General features: G+C 44.2%; 1 protein-coding gene across 1 annotated transcript in view; it reads right to left on the minus strand.

Moving 5' to 3' along the window:
* Positions 1–19,335, minus strand: part of LOC115823134 (E3 ubiquitin-protein ligase SH3RF3-like) — a 119,238-nt gene that overhangs the window by 24,760 nt on the left and 75,143 nt on the right. Inside the window, exons 2-4 of the mRNA XM_030787154.1 lie at positions 17,981–18,256; positions 10,658–10,753; positions 3,011–3,373 (exon numbers count right to left, since the gene is read on the minus strand). Of these exons, the coding sequence (XP_030643014.1) occupies positions 3,011–3,373; positions 10,658–10,753; positions 17,981–18,256 (735 nt within the window). The remainder of the gene's footprint in view (positions 1–3,010; positions 3,374–10,657; positions 10,754–17,980; positions 18,257–19,335) is intronic.

A 19,335-nucleotide genomic window follows, 5' to 3' on the forward strand; every position in this document is an offset into this window, starting at 1 on the left:
GACTCTCCAACCAGGCATCTCCAACCACAATCTGTGTTGGCAGCTATAGCATTTTGCGGACTGGGGAGCAGAGAAGGCTAAAGCAAGGCTAACATGTGAAGTGGTCCATTGCATCTGGAGACTGTGCTACATCTTCGCTTAATTTAGAAACAGGCTGTATCGCCACACTAGACTCCTCTTAGTGGCTCTGACCAGACGAGAAAATTAAAAAAAAAAAAAAAAAGCCCTCAAAGAGACTAAGGCTGACTCTAGAGAACTAGTCTCAGGGAAAGAGAGAGAGAGAGAGGGAGAGAGAGAGAGAGAGAGAGAGAGAGAGGGAGAGAGAGAGGGAGAGAGAGAGGGAGGGAGAGAGAGAGAGAGGGAGAGAGAGAGAGAGAGGGAAAGAGAGAGAGAGAGAGGGAGGGAGAGAGAGACAGAGAGAGAGGGAGAGAGAGAGAGAGAGAGGGAGAGAGAGAGAGAGAGAGAGAGAGGGAGAGAGAGAGAGGGAGGGAGAGAGAGAGAGAGAGGGAGGGAGAGAGAGAGAGAGAGAGAGAGGGAGAGAGAGAGAGAGAGAGGGAGAGAGAGAGAGAGAATGACTGGCTTCGTAAAGAGGAAGGGGAGGGGAACCCTTGTCTGTTTGGGTGCTGTTGCTGCCTCACCATCTGACAAAACGTGCACACGCTCCACCAACAATTGGAGCTCATCAACAGACACCAGTGTGCCGTCTCTGACCTTTTGTAAACTGTGAGCCAATCAGAGTTTATAGCAGCTATTAAACTCACTCAGTCTGGACACTAAAACCAGGAGCAGTGTGGAGAAGAGCTGTAAGACACCAGTGCAATGATGTCACAGATCCTGCTAACAGCGCTAGCCGCACTCACCAAAAAGTTATTTTCTTTTTTGATGCCTCAGGGTTTTTTTTCTTTCTTTTTCTTATGCATATGGGTGGGTTTGGATCTTTCTCTAAGGCCAGTTTCCACATGTAAAGATCAACAAAATCGTGAGTCGCCGTTTCAATTTCTTGACCTTTCGAGCTCTCAAAGGCAATCTCTGGGCAGCTGTGCTGTATCTAGCCCTAAAGCCGACTCTGCTAAAAACGAAACAATTCAATTTGCAAGGGACACTGACTAACACCATCTGCCTTTTTAAAAACACGGACTGAACGCTACTGTTTGATGACTCGACACTTTCTCACCTCCAGGGCCAAACAAACAGCGTTTTGTCTTCTGAGAGACGCTTCTCTCTCAGGGTTAGAGATGAAGGCAGTGAGGGACTGCTGAGAGCATGTGAACAATTTAACTCCAGTTTGATTTGATCTCCAGTCAGTCAGTCGATGACACAACTTTCATCTGCGTCAGCGTTTGGTGACACAACATAAAAGGTCACATCCCTGGTAACAGTTTAGAGGATGCTGTTTCACAGGAACTGTATCTGTATCTGTCTGTCTCTCTCTCACTCTCAATCTCTCTGTCTCCGTCTCTCTCTCTGTCACCATGTTTCGCCTTTTCTCCCTCTCTCTGTCTCCATCTCTCTGTCTCTCTCTTTCTGTCTCCATGTCTCTGTCTCTCTCTCTCTCTGTCACTCTCTCTGCTGATGACCAAGCAGAAGTGGGAGCCTGTTCTGTTTCCCTATGAGACTTCTTCACTATGCAACTTCAGCTGCAGCATCAGGAACTAACAGACAGAATTAACAGAGAGAGACCTTGATCAAAGCTTTTTGCCCGTGTACTTCCCATCTGCTCTGTGAGTGTGTGTGTCGAACAGATGCCTGAGCTGGCTAACAGAGTTCACATCCCAGAGGATGAAATGTTATTCATGCTGCTGTGGATTTCACTAAATGTCAAGAGTGGGAAGGAGGGAGAGCAGAAACAGGCTTTGCTATTTGAACAGTGAAGAGCTTGGCTTTCAGAGTATTTAAGTGTGAACAGTGAAGAGCTTGGCTTTCACTGTATTTAAGTGTGAACAGTGAAGAGCTTGGCTTTCCAAGTATTTCTGTATGGATGGTGAAGAGCTTGGTTTTCACAGTATTTAAGTGTGAACAGTGAAGAGCTTGGCTTTCAGAGTATTTAAGTGTGAACAGTGAAGAGCTTTGCTCTCACAGTATTTAAGTTTGAACAGTGAAGAGCTTGGCTTTCAGAGTATTTAAGTGTGAACAGTGAAGAGCTTGGCTCTCACAGTATTTAAGTGTGAACAGTGAAGAGCTTGGCTTTCAGAGTATTTAAGTGTGAACAGTGAAGAGCTTGGCTCTCACAGTATTTAAGTGTGAACAGTGAAGAGCTGGATGCTCACAGTGTTTAAGCGTGAACAGTGAAATGCTGGGCTTTCCTAGTATTTGGGGCCGTCTCACAGCACTGTCACACAAGGACAAACGTGAAGTAACACAGGCTTGAGTGGAAAGAATTCCAGCCGTACACACACGTGGTAACCTGGTTACTAATGTCTGATATGCTCTGGTCTGCATCAGACCAGCGTCAGAAGAAGCACTAGGGTATCTGCTTGGCGAAAAAGGTTATACATGCAGACTATGTAGATCAATCTGATTATAAGAATACAAACTTGCACTTCGAAAAAACCAAACTGCAAGTCAAGCATGCAACATTTTTACAACATTTTTAGCTGATTCGAATCTGCGTATTTAACCCAGGTCAAATGTTTACGGCAAAGTTTTACACACACATATTACACACACACGCAGAGGTAGAGAGAGAGAGCGAGAGAGAGTCTGTGATTATCAAACTCCAACTCTCACTTTGTCACTCATACACACACACACACACACACAGAGGTAGAGAGAGAGAGCGAGAGAGAGTGTGTGATTATCAAACCCGCTCACATATACATCCAACTCTCACGTTGTCACTCACACACACACACACACAGAGGTAGAGAGAGAGAGCGCGAGAGAGAGTGTGTGATTATAAAACCCGCTCACATGTTCATCCAACTCTCACTTTGTCACACACACACACACACACACACACACACACTCCAACACTAACATAGCCATGGTGGGAAGTACACACACAGCGTACCTGTGAGGGGGCGCTGGAGGAGAGGTGGGGGCAGTCGGGGATGCGTGCGGCGGCGCGGGGGTCAGATGAGCTGATGAGAACGGGGGCGCTGATCTCCATCGAGTGACGGTTGTTTAGCGCCTGCGCCGTACGCTGGGTCATGCTCAGGGCCGTGAACGAGTGACGCTTCTTGGCGTTCCGTTTGCCGTCGGCGCGCCGGTGGATCCCGCCGCCCGGACCTCCCCCGTTACCGTTGCCGTTACAGGTCAGTACCGGACCGGACCCCGAACAGGGACCTGCTGGAGAGCCCGGTTCCGTACTGGGGCCTGGAACAGCTGCCGCGGGTTTATCAAGTTCCATTAGCTGTTTGGCCGTCTCATTCAGCTAAAAAAAAAGAATGGAAAAAGAAGAATGAGTGGAAAAAGAAGAATAAATAAATAAATAAATCAAAGGTCTTTATACAGATGAGACTTAGTTGTGGGTGCTAGCATAGCAGGTTTTTTTTCTTAAAGTAATTGCTACTGTAATTGTAATTTACAGTTCTAATGTAATGTGATTTGAGTATTTGAAAACTTTTCAAGCATTTCTATCCTTATGTGTGTGAATTTGCCATTTCCAGCAGTTTCTCCACACGACAATGCTGCCAGTTTCCTGGCGATGAGTCGTTTGATTTTTCATGTTAAGGGATCCAGTTCTTTTTTTTTCTCTCTCTCTCTTTTTTTTTTTAATAGGATCATGATGTGATGGAGCGTGCCCAGCCCAGCCGAATTAAATAATTAGAGTCTGTGTAAACTTTATGATGTCATTAAAGGCCATTACAGTATTCTTGGCCTGTCCAGTCACTCTTCTTTAAATATAATTCACACTCTCACAGTGGTTGGCATTGAGGGGAAAAGGATCTTATGTGTTGGAACAATCATAAAAGCAGAGTAAACGCATTTAATGGCCAGCAGTGATTATCCGAACCCACGACAAAGCCAACGCAAGTACAAAGACACTGTGATGCAACGCGGTTTACATTACGTGACGACAAAAAGTGACATGTTAGAACTTTAACTGGTACGACTGATGATGATTATTTTAAAATAAGTGGCTTACGAGCGAGAATATCCTTCAAAATAAATCTATTAAGCATGGAGAGAGAGAGAGAGAGCAGGGGAGTAGGATAAAAAAAAACAGCAGGGGGTAAAAGAGGCTTATACAGGCAGCCATGTGACAGGAGCTTCTGGCATGGACCAGGAAGAGAGGATTGTGGGAGCTGAAATCATATGATTTCTGCACATTAAGTGCATAATAGCCATGGACTGCAATAAGGTAATATACCAGAATACAGTCATGCAGTGTCTGTGTGTGTGTGAGAGAGTGTGTTTGTGTAGAGACACTATTAAACCAAGACAGAAACAAGCGAAATCACACTGAAGTCTTAAATGACAGCCAATAGTCCAAGATGGAAAAAAAACATAAAGACTAACTGAGAACATGTGTGTGTTTCACCGTAGATTTTAGTAAAACCATCCAAGACACAGTAAGCGCTTCATTTTCAAAGAGTCTCTGCCAAAACCCAGCGAGGAGGAATGTTAAGTACATCAGCAAAATTGACCAATCACGTCTTGGGTTCTACTTTAATGAAGAATTCCATCTCAGAGGGCTGAGCCAATGAATGAAAGGTAAATGATTAATATTCACCATTTGAGATCAGATCCATGGGACAGGGCAGCAAGGACTATATAATGAGACAGAAACACACAACCTGTTATGTATTTACAGGCCTCGGTGTCAAACAGAGACAGTTTAGAATAAAGAGAGAGAGAGAGAGAGAGGGAAAGTGCATGAAAGAGAGTGGGTGAAAGAGAGAGAGAGAGAAAGATGCGGGGGCAAAAACATGAGGGAGGCGTTGGGGGTTTGAGAGAGATCTAATCAAAGCTAAAGTCACACACAGAATGGAGCCCATCAAAAGATGAAAGAGAAGCTCTAAGGTGCTTTAATGAGATGCCATACTGAGGAACTGACTCACAATCAAAAAATTCGCTGGCTCTAAGTGACCGGGTGATTTTTTTTTTTTTTCCTCTCTCTCTGACTGCTATTTCCATTTTAATACGTTTCTCCCCAAACTAAACCCGACCCGTAAGCTGAGCGGTTCGCTTCACCTGCCAGTCATTTACTGAGTGGTTCAATTCAAAAGATCCCGAGATTCAATTTCTATACTTCCCTTCCCGAGCTGGGGTCTTGGATTCTCGACCTTTTGCGTGAGTTGTACTTGGATATAGCGATTTGAGGATAAACTCCGGGTACTCCTTTTCCGGCCGACTTTCCTTATGTTGACGTTCCGGACAGCGATTCCCTGCTAAAGGAGCCTGACATGCATAATTTCCACGCTCTGAGCTTTTCCCTCTGCCGACATCCTACGCTCGGCGAACAAAAACCCAGGGGTGCGGAAAGCTGCAGAGAGTAGCCTTCATCTCCGCGGCCGATGAAGAGTAGTCTCTCCATCCAGGCTTTGGATCAAGGTTGTAGATGAAGAGGGCTCAGTCACCTCCCCTGTGATGCCCACTCGGATGCGTTGGCAGGTGTGAAAGCGAATTTATACCCACGCTTGGCACTACACCGCATGCACATGCCAGCAAACCTCCCCCAATCTCTCCTTCTCTCTCTCTCCCTCTCGCATTCTTTCTCTCTCTCTCTCTCTCTCTCCTACTTTTTTTTCCTTCAGTCTCCCAGAACAATGCAACCTAAAACATACAAAAGATAATGTGCCATTCAGACAATAGAACCCAGAGGACTAAATCTGTTTACATGACACATGGGAGAGGCTAGAAAGGATTAAAAAAAAAACAAGAGGAAGAAAAAAAAAACATACAACCCAGTACTTAGCAAGCAATTTATGAGCCAGCCAACAGTGTGTTCAACAGCGGAATCTTCCTCTAGCTCTTGTGTTTGTAAGGGGTATCATTTGGGAAACGAAAAGCAAATGATCCCCGCGCCTGTTATCAGTCGCTACAGTGTTCTAAGATCAAAGTGTTGTAAGCAAGTCACAATCAAGTAAAAACCCTCCCACACATCAGAACGGATTATTATTATATACGCCACTCACATCACAACCTCTTTTCTCTCCGTGCACACACGCCTTTCGTTCCGTTCTTGTGAAACTGTGAGTTTAAAAACTTAGTTTCGTTATGAAACTCGAGTCTATCAAATCCCGATCCAATTTACAGTCGCGCAGCAACATTGTTCATTGGATCCGTTCTTGGTTACAGGGTGATTCCGTTCAGACAGATATTACTGGACGGCGAATCGGAACATATTGTGGGTTTTCACTCAATTCTGATTTCCATATTAATGACGCATCCTAATGCCGTGCGAATCTTATGCAAATTATTCTAATTGATTGAGCCTTGGAAGACAGCTGCAGTTCTCCGAGGAACAGTACTAAAATATTCCCAGACGGTCCAAAACATTATTACTTCAGACTTGCTCTCGTAAATCAGTCACTGAGATAGGAATTAATAACGAACACGACGCGCTGCTTGCAAAGCCATTAACACGAAAATGTCTTTAAAATAAAAGTGGGAGTGAGACAACCGAATCGAATTCACTCAGTACCTGGAGCGCAGTGCATTTTTTTTTTCTCTTTTCTTTTTCGGCTCTGCTTCTCTGAAGCGAAAGAGAATCATTGCGCAACACTCTCAGCCATACCGGGCTAAAATGTCTCAAGGTTAAGCTTTTAATCACCGGGCACTGGTCACAGTAATAATAATAGTGACTGCTCTAATGATGTGTAATTAGAGCACTATTACACCGTGGTTCTCTGCGTCCTGGGAGAGTCGAGCGCCATTGTTGTTTTATGCGGATCATGTACCGTGCGGCTCCTCGTTACATTCGACTCGCTTGGGGCCTCATTACGCCAGCGCTGAACTTCTAAACCACAAGTAAAAAAAGGGTTTCTGCAGGTCAGCCAGATTCGCTCTCTTCTTCTTCTTTTTTTTCTCAGGGAAGTGGAGAACAGGGACATCCTCTTTGTGGCCGTCATATATTTTTTTTTATACTGGAGATGATAAAGAACCAATCACACACGCTGTAATTATACCAGCGGGAGACGACAGAGTACATCACTCTTCAAATGGCGACCCAAAATCATAATTACAGCCTGACATGACCAATGCAAAAAATAACTTCGACACATTCCCTCGCCACAAGAGAGAGAACATTCGAGCGTTATCGCGCATTATTTTTACCGTTCGCTATAGCCTACATACGTGCATCTTAATTTATTCCATCTGTAGCCACCTTCTGTAATTTTCCTCCCCTTTTTTATAAAAAAAAAATGTGGTGAATTCACGAGGGGTCCGCATCTTTTATGTTGTAGGAAACTGTTTTATTTCAGGCTTTTTGCCAAGCAGCAAAGATGCAGTCATTCTTCATTCGGTACAATGTTCCTGTTTACTTTGTGCTCTGTATCAGATGTGAAAGAAACATGTGAATTACTGGCTCTGTCCCAGTTAACCCCAAAGCTTAATTTCCGAGCTATTTTCTTAGCCGCAACAATGAGCCGACACGATAAGCGGAATCATATGTATCGTAGTTCATACTTTACGCGCTGGTTTGGTGCTGCCTCAGGGTTCCAGCGTGTATCTTTAAATAAACAGAGCGAAGGACACAAGGAAAAGAGGCAGTGAGTATTGGAACAGGGCCGATTATTCTAACGCTCCACGTGCATGTACACTCAGATCTGTTGTCCTTGACTACAAACTCCCTTGGCTACGCATATGTTTCTGCCTTGACCCGGAAAGAGGATATAACAACCGTTTCTACCAGTTGTTAAGATACTGGAAATGCCTCAGGCTTCACGGTTCACACAACACGAGCCATCAACTGTAGTTTTTCAGTCTACCACCTACCACTGAATGCTTTGAAACCAATGTTTCTGTTGTCAGGAAGAGGTGGGGGGTGGGGGGTGGGGGCAACAAGCAAACAACAGCAATGGGAAAGACTTTTCGTGAAACTCTGACCCAGATAGACATAAGTTCCTTTATATTTGTTTTGTTTATCAAACCAAGCCATAAATCATTTTTGTCTTCCATCAAGTCTTCATGGCAGAGTTACAGAGCAAACACCTGCAGAGCTTTGGGCCATACTTAAGGAGGGGAAGAAAAGATAAATCAAAGAAAAAACACTGAAGTGAAAAAAACCTGACTTGACTTCTCCAAACAGTTCCACTCAAATCCTGTCCAAACACACGACACAAGTTTCTTACAAACACACACACAAAAATAGACAGCACTTCACAGCACAACACAGGCTTGCAGCATTTCCAAACTGTTTGGCTGCTCAGTTCACATTATTGTGTTGGAGAATGTTCAAAAATTAAAAAAAACAAAACAAAACATACATACATACTACTCATACATGCATACATGAATAATCTCAACATTTCATTTTGAATCACAGTGTCTCAAACTGCCAGTCTCACTCTCGTCTCTCTGTTCAGTGACATATAAACCCATGTTCGGTCCGTTTCATACTGCATCACAAAGAAAATAAAAGTTGTCCATCTGAAAAACAGATGTCTAGCGTGTAAGGAGCGTTCAGATAGAAGGAATGCTAAGACAAAGAGAGCTACAAGTTCAAACACACACACACACACACACACACACACTCAGGCGCACACAGGATGCCAGTGTAGAAGGTGACAATGGAACCAAATTCAAATCCCCCCAAACGTGTGTGAAGACACATCCCTCCCAGCTTACACCCCTATAAACAGCTGTCTGACCGAACTCCCATCTGGCGTGAATAAACTGAGAAAACCTTGAGGAAAATATGCATTGTAAATCCAAATTGCACCCAAACAAACACTCAGAGGGCATTTAGATATGATTTTTTTTTTTTTTTTTTTTTTCCATGTTCTACTGTCCGCCAAATCGGGGAGATCAATTTCAGCCCCCGTTCAGATAAAGGGGAGAAGGCTGTAGACCTCTAATCAGTCAGGGTTCATTACAGCTCCATTAGGAGTGGGGTACAGAGAGGCACCAGGAGGATGAAAGGCGGCCGTGGGTATGTGAATGGCGACCCCGCTGATCGCTTTCAGCTGGCGTAGCTTTCCCAAAATCCCCCTCTCCACCCTCGTGCGTCCGCTCATCAGCTCAGGGCCTCTGGGATTGATTTGGAGTGACGTGTCCGCCCGGCAATAAACACAAACCGCGGAAGCCCCGCGGAATGTCTTGTGACGCGTCCCCACATGACGTCTAGTGTAACTCTAGTCTAAACTATACTGACTGTAGCCGCTCCGTACGGGTCAAACGATCCGTCGTGTTCTGTCCTGATTATAATTCATATCAGGAGGTGTTATTTTGTAGTTTTACCAGGGTTCTCTTTTTCTCACTCTCTGTTTAACAACTTCATTAAGTTAAGCCAACCGGGGAGACAAGCGCTATGTGCGATAAAAACACGGCTATCTTTCACAGACACGCAGCACTCAAGTCAGGTTTTATTTTTTTTCCCCGAAGATTAGCTTGAAAAAGAAATCTGATTACGTAGTCTTTAATCCTCTGTAACAGAAAAAAAAAAAAGTCCAAAAGAATCTTCAGATGGGAAGAATTTTATGAGCTAAGAATGACAAAATAAAAAAAAAGAAAAAACATCCCCAAACATCAGAAAGCACTTCTGAATAAGTCCTACTGTGGCATGTTTTAAATGTCAAATAATTCCACACGGAGGGTATTCATCCAACTGTTAGGGTTACCTTTAATGTACCCGGGTTATAAACTATAAGATTATTAAAAATGAACAAGCTTTTTAGAAGCAGCAGTGAATACCTTTGGTCTTTACTGGTCCCTGTTTACTGTTCTCCACTTTCTGTGTTTGCCCTCAGTGTTTGGAAACTTTTCCGGAATAAAGAAGCGGGAAACGGACTGAGTGCGAGGTGTGTGACGCTCGTGGTAACGAGGGCAGTCCCATAAAGTGACGGTATACGACCAGGAGAGAGAGAGACAGAGAGAGAGAGAGAGATCGAAAAAAAAAAGAGCCATGTCCTCTCCTTCACCTCTCTGCTATCTTCCCTCCCCCTCCCCCGGTAATGAAACTCATCGCTCAAAATCAAAACACGGTTTCCCCTTTAACGCCGCGTCTCACAGCATTTATGACAGGCCTGCTTTTCCTGACGCCGCACTCCTGTGTCCTTACACACCTCACACACACACACACACACACACACCATACACATACCACACACAACGACCACCCATCCATCATTACCCCATTCTCATCATGAATGAAACTATGAGCCGTGTAGTAAATCATTTCCCATACTATCTCTTTTCAATAAAAAAAAAAAAAAAAAAAAGACTCTCTAGTTTACGAGAGGTTCACATTGTACACGAATAAAGTGCAGTGGATGCTAAAGTGTATATGCAGGTCGTGTTACTGTGTCTTTTATTAATGCGGTTTTTCCAACTTCACTTAGCACTCTGTGTAAACGGAGTGGGTCTGAATCTTTCATGAAGGCAGTTTCAGAGGTATTTACACACGGCGGAAACAATAACCTAATGTTCATCCAGTTTATAGAAGAGTAAGAGAATGACAGGTGCCATAAATGGAATCTTCAAAAATCAAAATCTGATCTTCATGCTAATCACACACACACACACACACACACACATAAAGGTGCTCTACCTCGACATATAAAATGGGGAAAATCCCGATTTTGTCTCCGAGCATGCCTTCGGCCCAGTTGTCATCCACCCGTCTGATCACCGTGAGAATCTCGTCCTGAAAAATACGAGACATTCCAGCCATTAGAGACATTAGGAAAAGGGAGAAGAGTGTTTGCCATGACAACGCTGCTTCGCCGTGACAACAGTAAGGGTTTGCCACGACGACGTCTGTGGTGTCAGGTGAGCGGCTGGGTTTTGGGGACAATCACAGTCGCTGCAACAACTGACATATTGTTGCATCATCCAGCTATTATTACATCATCACTTTCAAACATGCTGCAAAGTTACACTGCACAGAGACAGCGTAAAATCAACGAAGCATCTCAGATGAGGTATCCAATGAGAGCATCTCTCCCACTGTCTTGACACTGTCTGATTGCATCGCATTAAAATTCAAAAGGCTTGATATCAAATATCAGACATCTGACAACACTCTCTTCTTCAAAATGATCAAAGGAAATTTGGAATCTGAAAAAACAAAACAAAACAAAACAAAACAAAAGAGAGACACTTGAGATAGTCAGAGAATTGATTTTTAATTAAATCGGCAGAGAATTATCAAGTATCATCATAACCACAACACAAAGAACTCATCGTGCATCTCTAATCTAAAATAGCATTAGTCTTTGTGCAGGGCTGGTCTTGGGTTTAACAGCACACATGCAAGTTGCCTTTTCTTTAATGTTCCGAGCTGTTCTCCCTAAAGGCTGACTGGTTCCATTTATAAAGTAACTCAGACAAGAATCAGAACAGTCATGTGTACAGGGGATTGGCACAGCTGGTCTGAGAGCTGTCTGCTCTCTCTCTCTCTCTCTCTCTCTCTCTCTCTCTCCCTCTCTCTCTCACACACACACACTTTCTTTTTCTGTTTCTTTCTTCTAACCAAATGCCTGGCTTTCAGAATGATTGGGAAACAGAGCACACAAACAACCCCTGCACAACACAGCATGACTTCATCTGTCTCTCTCTCACACATGCACAAATACACACACATCACACACATTACACACACAGACACAGACACACACACACACACACACACACACACACACACACAGTATAAACACATACCTTTATTCTGTTCTATATTCTATTCAGCTTCTTTTTTTATTTCAGTATGTTTTTTTTATTTCAATATGTTTTTTTTATTTCAGTATGTTTTTTTATTTCAGTATGTTTTTTTTATTTCAGTATGTTTTTTTTATTTCAGTATGTTTCAGGCTCTCCGATCAGCACGGACAGAAATGAGCACCCTGTTTTTGTTTTTTTTTACAGACAGTAAATGACAGATATGCTTTCTTTTTCTATTTGTCAGTCTCTGCATCTGTGTGTGCATGTGTGTGTGTGTGTGTGTGTGTGTGTGTGTCTATGTGTGTGTGTGTGTGTGTGTGTGTGTGTGTGTGTATGTACGTGTGTGTGTGTGTGCTGGCCTGATTCATAATTGAGAGCCTCTCCAGTCTGATCATATCCTCATTATTTCTGTGTACTGAGGAAAAGCATTAATTAGGGAGCGTGCTATGCATGGGATCAAAAACCTCACGCTGCACTGAAACTCATCTATGTGTGTGTGTTTCTGTGTGCACGTGTGTGTGTGTGTGTTTATGCGTGGACACACACATGTATGTGTGTGTGTGTGTGTGTGTGTGTGTGTGTGTAGGTATGCATGTGTGTGCCTGCTTGTGTGTGTGTGTGTTTGCGCATGTGTATGTGCGTCTGTGCGCGCATGCATGTGTATGAGTGTGTGTGTGTGTGAAATATGAGAGAGCTTTCTGTCTAAGCAAGGATCTCTATCAGACTCCAGCCCAGATACAGTCTTCTGGACCCATCTCAGAGATAAAGTGGGCAATGAGAAATGAAAGAGAGAGAGAGGGGGGAGGTGGAGAGACTTAACACATTAGAGTGAATGATATGAAAATCCAGAGCATTCCAAGAATCATTCTGGAGAACGTTCTAGACCAGAGTTAGGACATTTGCCAGAGCAGCTCCTGTATCAGTTACAGCTACAGGGATGCTATTGTTACTGTTGTTGGCTGCAGTCCCTCAGCTGAGAGACAGTAGGTCTCCCTCTTCCCACAGAGGTACGCTGTGTACTAGTTTAGGTTGCAGCCCCACACTAACACACCTGACTCACCTAAGCACAGCCCTGATTCAGACACCTGTACAGCGGAATCAGCTATAAACTGGAGAGATATAGAGCTCTAATTTCACAATGACAATGAGAAATTACTTTGATAACATCATCATGGTCTTTATGTACATTGGCCTGTATTGAAAGAGACACTCACCCACAAAATTTCCCTTTGGCTTTGGCTTTTTTTTTTCTAAATAGTTAATAATTCTGAGAGAGACCACAATGAGGGTGATAAGAGGAGGAGAAAAGAGAGGAGTGAGAGGAGATCCTAAGAGAGGAGACGCAGGCTCTTGCTGCAGCTCAATGGCAGGGGAGACTGGGACGCTGGGGTAATGACATGCTCCGTGTGTGTGTGTGTGTGTGTGTGTGTGCATGTGCGCGTGTATGTGCATGTGTGTGTGTGTGTGTGTATGTAGGGTTTAGTGCTAATTGACCTGACTGTAGTGTAAAGAAGTCAGACTGTCCCCTGTGTGGAGGCAGGACTGACAAAGGACTTGCCTCTGGCTACACTCATTACACAGCAGCTGGGGCCTGAGGGGGGGGAGAAAGGGGGGGGGGGGAGAGAGAGAGAGAGAAAGAGAGAGAGAGAGCAGCCCTAAAACCCTCTCTCTTGCAACGATGAAATCAAAAACCAAAAGTGGCGGCTTTCATCACAGTCTCTCAGGAGGGAATTTCATATGTAAGATGCAAACATAATGCATTTATCACACACGCACTTCTCTCTCTCTCTCTCTCTCTCTCTGTCTCTCCGCCTGTTGACAGTGATAATTTACAGAGGCTCTTTGTGGATCATTAGCACCACAGTCTCGACAGTTCAACAACAGGCCATCCAAACCAGATAGATTCTCTCAGTCTGGCGCTCTCTCTCTCTCTCTGTCTCTCTCTCACTCTCTCTCTCTCTGCGTCTCTTTAAGACAGAGCCAGAGCAATGTCTATGGTCAGTGCCAGGTTACAATAAGCTGTAGCATTGTGTGGTATAACACACACACCACCAGACCTCTTCTGTTGTCTAAATACATGTCAGGTCCTCATGGAAGACTCTGTATCTGCAGTGTGCACTGTGTGAATACGAGAGGTAAATTACACAAATCTGACAGGACCTTTAATGACATTTCCGGTAATTGCGTTTAAGGTGTATTGATTATTCGACTGGCTGACAAAATGCCACGTAAAACCACTGGACGCTGATGATGTCATTCAGCTCTTGGTTGGACGGTTATCTGTAATGTGATTGTTTGAGGTTCTCTGGACCTTTGTACCTGTCACATGCGGTCTCATAATGCCAGTGTGAAGCACCAGAGACAGTCACCAGAATCAGCAATTACAACCTTATTTATTTACAATTACAACCTTATTTATTTTAGTAGGTGTTTTCATCCAGAGCGACTTGGAAGAGGATCTTTGAGACTGACTCAGAAAACAACAGCGTAGGGAGACCTCAGACATTCATGTCCCGGCGTCGAGTTGACACGGGTGCTTCGTTTTATCCTCGTGTAAACCTGATTAACTCAGAATATCAAGATTAAACCTTCACGCATGACTCTTACACAGAGAATCCTCTGCAGATAATGTTGAGATTTCTGATGTTTACGTAACATTGTGTGTTATTACATGGTACTTATAATGTAATAAAATTATTATGACTCATTATTATAAATCAAATGGACTGGAAATGAAATATTACTGAAAACAGGTTTGTAAAAGTAAATGAACATAGTCAAAAAGACAAAAGCTTAATTCAGCTATACAGATAACAGCTACATACAAAAAGCCAAGTACAATGTAAAGTCCTCTGGACACCACAGCACAGTACGGTGTGCTTGTATAAAGATGAACGATGTTGACGGGGTCTGTGTGTGATTTTGTGTGGAGTATGTCAAGGTTCTATGTGTGAAATTTGATTTGTCGGTTTGAGAACATCTAACCTTTCCCCAAGCAATCACATCCCTTGCTGCTGTGTTCTGAGTGACAGTTGATTGACCTGTGATTGCCAAAATCAGTGCAGGGCTGCTTGTGCTAGTCAACGCCTAACTGCAACACAGACCCTCGAATGGACAAAAAAAGAACCAGCTGGATGATTAATGTAATTGTCATGTTTGATACATGTCATGTAAAAATGCTCAGAATCAAAAACTTAAACAACAAATATCAAGTAAATTAGGTACATACTATACATACATACATACACACATACATACATGTATGCATGTATGTGTGTGTTTGTGTGTGTGTATGCATACATATATATATTTATACACACACATATACATATGTCACGTGTATGAAAATAAACTGAATAAATGAACTGAAACACACCATGCAGCGGTGGAGTGACATAGAGTTGTCTGGTATGGTGCTGGTGTACACATTTACAGTGCTTTAGCACCTTATCGTGGTGTTTGGACGTGCACCCAGTCACATCAGATCTGTCGTCACGTTGGGCCGTTTGTGATGGATGTACTAGAATGGCTGGAGGGTTCAAGGTGGAGATGGAGGTGGTGTCTTCTTTGTAGGTTGAAGGCTAAGGTGGAGATAGAGGTGATGTTGAAGTGCGGGTTGAAGGCTAGGGTGGAGATAGAGGTGATGTTGAAGTGCGGGTTGAAGGCTAGGGTGGAGATAGAGGTGATGTTGAATCGCGGGTTGAAGGCTAGGGTGGAGATAGAGGTTGGTGTTTGGTTTGTGTGTTAGTGTGTGAGTGTGTGTGTGTGTGTGTGTGTGTGGGGGGGGGGGGGGGGTTGGTGCTGATTGAGGAGAGAGCCTTGGGACAGACAGTATTTGGGTGCTGAGTGGTTCTTGTTCGGACAGACCGTGACCCTTTACGTGAGTTTATGAAAGCAGGTCATGACCTGAGAGAGAGAAACTACCTTTCCCCTTTCGTTTCTTTGCCCCGGAGACGTGTCGAATTTTAGACGGCGGGCGAAAGGTCAGCTGAGAACCTGCTCTGCTGGGGGTGGTGAGACGCTGCGGTCTGCCCTTGCGGAGAGGGGCCGACTGCAGCGCTGAGTGAGAGAGGGAGGACGTGAAAACACTCTCGGAGTAGGGAGTGGGTCTCTCCTCATGGCTGTTCTGGAGCTGTAGTGGTGAGCGGTGTTTCGAAGCGTAAAGCGTCCTTCCGCCTTCAGAGCTGGTCTGTGCTACAAGAACTTAGCCTTTTCGTTTTAGACAACATTTGTATTGAAATGTTTACAATAGGTATTCAATTCCTCTTTATCTCTTTATTAAACAGATTACCAAATCTTTTCCCATCGAGCCACATTTAACTTCAAACAGCCTTCTCGTCTGATTATCCTGTACCGAACGTAGCTGTTTATATTTAAATGCTGTATTCCTAATGAGCGTCCAGTCTGGTCATTAATGGAACATTAGGGGCCATGTAAATATAGCCATTTTTTTAGGTGTCTGCATACAGAGTTAGGGGTTTGAATCCACACCCAGACAAACTAAACTCTAAGATAAACTAAACTCAGACAAACTTTCTCTCTCTGTCTGTCTGTCTGTGAGAGGTCTCTGTGGTCCAATGTGGACATGTGTCCTGTGGGAACAGAGAGCACTGGCAGGCTTCCTCTCCAGGTACAGGTTCCACACAGGCTCTGATGGACACACACATACACACACACCACGCGCGCGCGCACGCACACACACACACACACACACACACACACACACCACGCACAAGTCCAGACAAAGCAGTTGGGAATACAAGTAACATATTTATGCCACAAGTTCCACAAGTAAAACTGTGTGTATGTGTGTGTTTCTTTCCAGACACTGTGTGGGGAAGAGAGAGAGAGCGATAGAGAGAGAGAGAGAGAGAGAGAGAGAGAGAGTGAGAGAGAGAGAGAGAGAGAGAGAGAGAGAGAGAGGGAGAGACAGGAGGGGGGAGAGACAGGAGGGGGGAGAGACAGAGAAAGAAAGAAAGAAAGAAAGAAAGAAAGAAAGAAGGAAAGAGAAAAAGAAAGAAAGAAAGAAAGAAAGAAAAAGAAAGAAAGAATGTGAGAGAGGTGGAGGCTGACGTCTTCTGTTTCAATTAAAGAGATCTCTCTATTGTCAGATGCGGCTCTCCATAATTACACGCTATTATGCTAAAACTCTCTCTACCTGGCAGTCCCACGCTGAGAGAGCCCCAATGACAGAGAGGATGAAAGGGAGTCTGGTTTAAACCGCTTCCAGAGGACTGCAGGGGACGCTCAGCACTTCCACTGCCTAACCTTTCCAAGCATCAGCCTCAATCAGAGGGTTTCACGACCAGGCTGAAGATTTCGCTTCTTCTTTCAGATCACACCGTACCCCATCGTTAAGCTCACTAAAACACGGAATAAATATGGACCCCCCCCCCCCCCCCCCCCCAAAAAAAAAAAAACAATACATATTTGAAGGTGAAATCTCATTTAATAGTGAGGAGTGCAAGACGCAGGGAGTCTCTGTGAAGGTAAGCTGAGGGAGGGCAGACGTTTGACGGCGTATTAAACAGACGAGGCCGCGAGCGAGAGACGATGATAGGGGCCTACGAGAATGGCAACTCCTGCCATTCAGGCCGGCGTGGGTAATTAGACTGGCTGCTCCCATAATGACACTAATGAGAGATAGAAATCTACAGGAGACGTGAAGCCGACAGGAGCAGGAGAGAAGAAGGAGGAGGAGGAGGAGGAGGAGGAGGAGGCGGGCAGGGGGGGGGCAAGGGGAGGGGGAACTGGGGAGTCTTGATGTAAACAAATACTGAAAGGAGGAGCAGCGAGGAGAGCCAAATTCGATTTTCGGATAACCAGGTGCCGCGCTCTGCAGGTGTCTTCCAAATCCACATTCTTCATACACCACACGCCATCCCCCCCCCACCTCCCCCCTCCCCAAAAGCACCCCCACAGTGCTCTTATATTCCTATGTTTTATTAATGAAAACCCCTCCTGCTATGCTTAATGTCCGCAACACACCTTCTCTCGCCTGAAGTTCCAGTACCATTTTTAAATTATTCATTTGGGTGTTGTCACAGGGACGGAAGCACAAAAGGTACAAACCAAAGAAAAATGAAGACGACCTCTATCCTCTGTCCCCATACTCAGATACTCCGACATGTTCCATGTGTTTTCATTTTCACAGTCCCTGTATCTGCATGGACACATTTACCCTCTGTCCGAGAGTGCGTCATCTGCTTACCTTAGTGAAAGTCAGACAGTCTTTGTCCTGGTCCTTGTCTTTGACCTCGAAGTCGTAGAGGGCTTTGCCCTGGGGCGGGGTCTGGGATAGAGGTTTGATACACTGGATGTAACTGGCCGGCAGAAAACCATGACTCCCGTTCAGCTCCCCGTGGTACCAGTTCTCGTCCACCTTCCGACGCAGGATGATGATGTCACCCTTGTTGAATTTAAGGTCGCCGGGTTCCTTACCCTCGTAGCTGTACAGGGCTTTACCACACGGTAGCTGCGGAACATTCTGGAAGACAAAAAAAGGGGGAACAAAGACAGAGAGAGAGAGATATACATTACTTGGATTTCACAATGCAATGTTACTATGCAGTGTTATGTATATGTATATATACACACAAATATATACAAAGTTATATAAATTATAATAATAACATTATGGAATAAGCACATAGAGAAGGGGGGAATAAAGATAGAGAGAGAGAGAGAGAGAGAGAGAGAGAGAGAGAGAGTAAGCATGAAGGGGAGAAGGTAACAGTACCTTATTAAAATTTAAAGTTTATTTACAGATTATACAGTTATATACTAGTTATATACTATTTGTAGATTAGAAAGGTATAATCTATATACATTATCTTATTATGTTCCAAAAGAACATAGTGAAAAGAGAGACAGAGAGAGAGGGAGAGGGAGAGACAGAGACAGACAGACAGAAATAGAGACAGAGAGGTCATACGACAGAGTCAGACCAAGAGAGAAAAAAAAAACCAGATTAAATTTAGAGCTGGTAAATTTCAGAGGTCACAGGAGTAAAGGGTCACAGCGTGTCAGAGATGTGAAACGCTGATTCGGACTTCCCTGAAAGTTTTCAGTACTAATTTACTCAAGATACCATCGTGTTCGATCGTCTCTCTCCCCAGTAGAAGCACATGTGCCAGGCTTTTAAAGAGCACTGCACTTGCCTGAGGCTGTCTACGGCCGCTCCTAAACATCGCATCTCAACAACACACATCCCTACAGCCACCCCTGTGTCAGACTCCCCAGTTCAAGCCAAGAGAGTCCAAACAAACAGGTAACACACAGGTCAACAACGCTTAAAGTTCAACGACGGTTAGACAGTCGAACAATGGCTAAAGTTCACTGATCTTCATTTTAGCAATAACCTCGTTCACTGGGAACAAGAAACGAATTTGACTCGGGTACATTTGTGTTCTTTTTTTTCTTTGTTGTTTTTTTTTTGTTCTGAAGACATCTGCCTCGGGAGTCGACACGCTTTGTGGACTAAGACTGCCTTCAGCTCCTCCTCTTCTCCCAGGTTTGGGAAAGAAGCACCATGCAGAGTTTCTTTGAAGTGGGAGAAACTTCAGA

Source organism: Chanos chanos, chromosome 10 (assembly GCF_902362185.1).
Source record: "Chanos chanos chromosome 10, fChaCha1.1, whole genome shotgun sequence".
In the NCBI taxonomy this organism is placed as follows: Eukaryota; Metazoa; Chordata; class Actinopteri; order Gonorynchiformes; family Chanidae; genus Chanos; species Chanos chanos.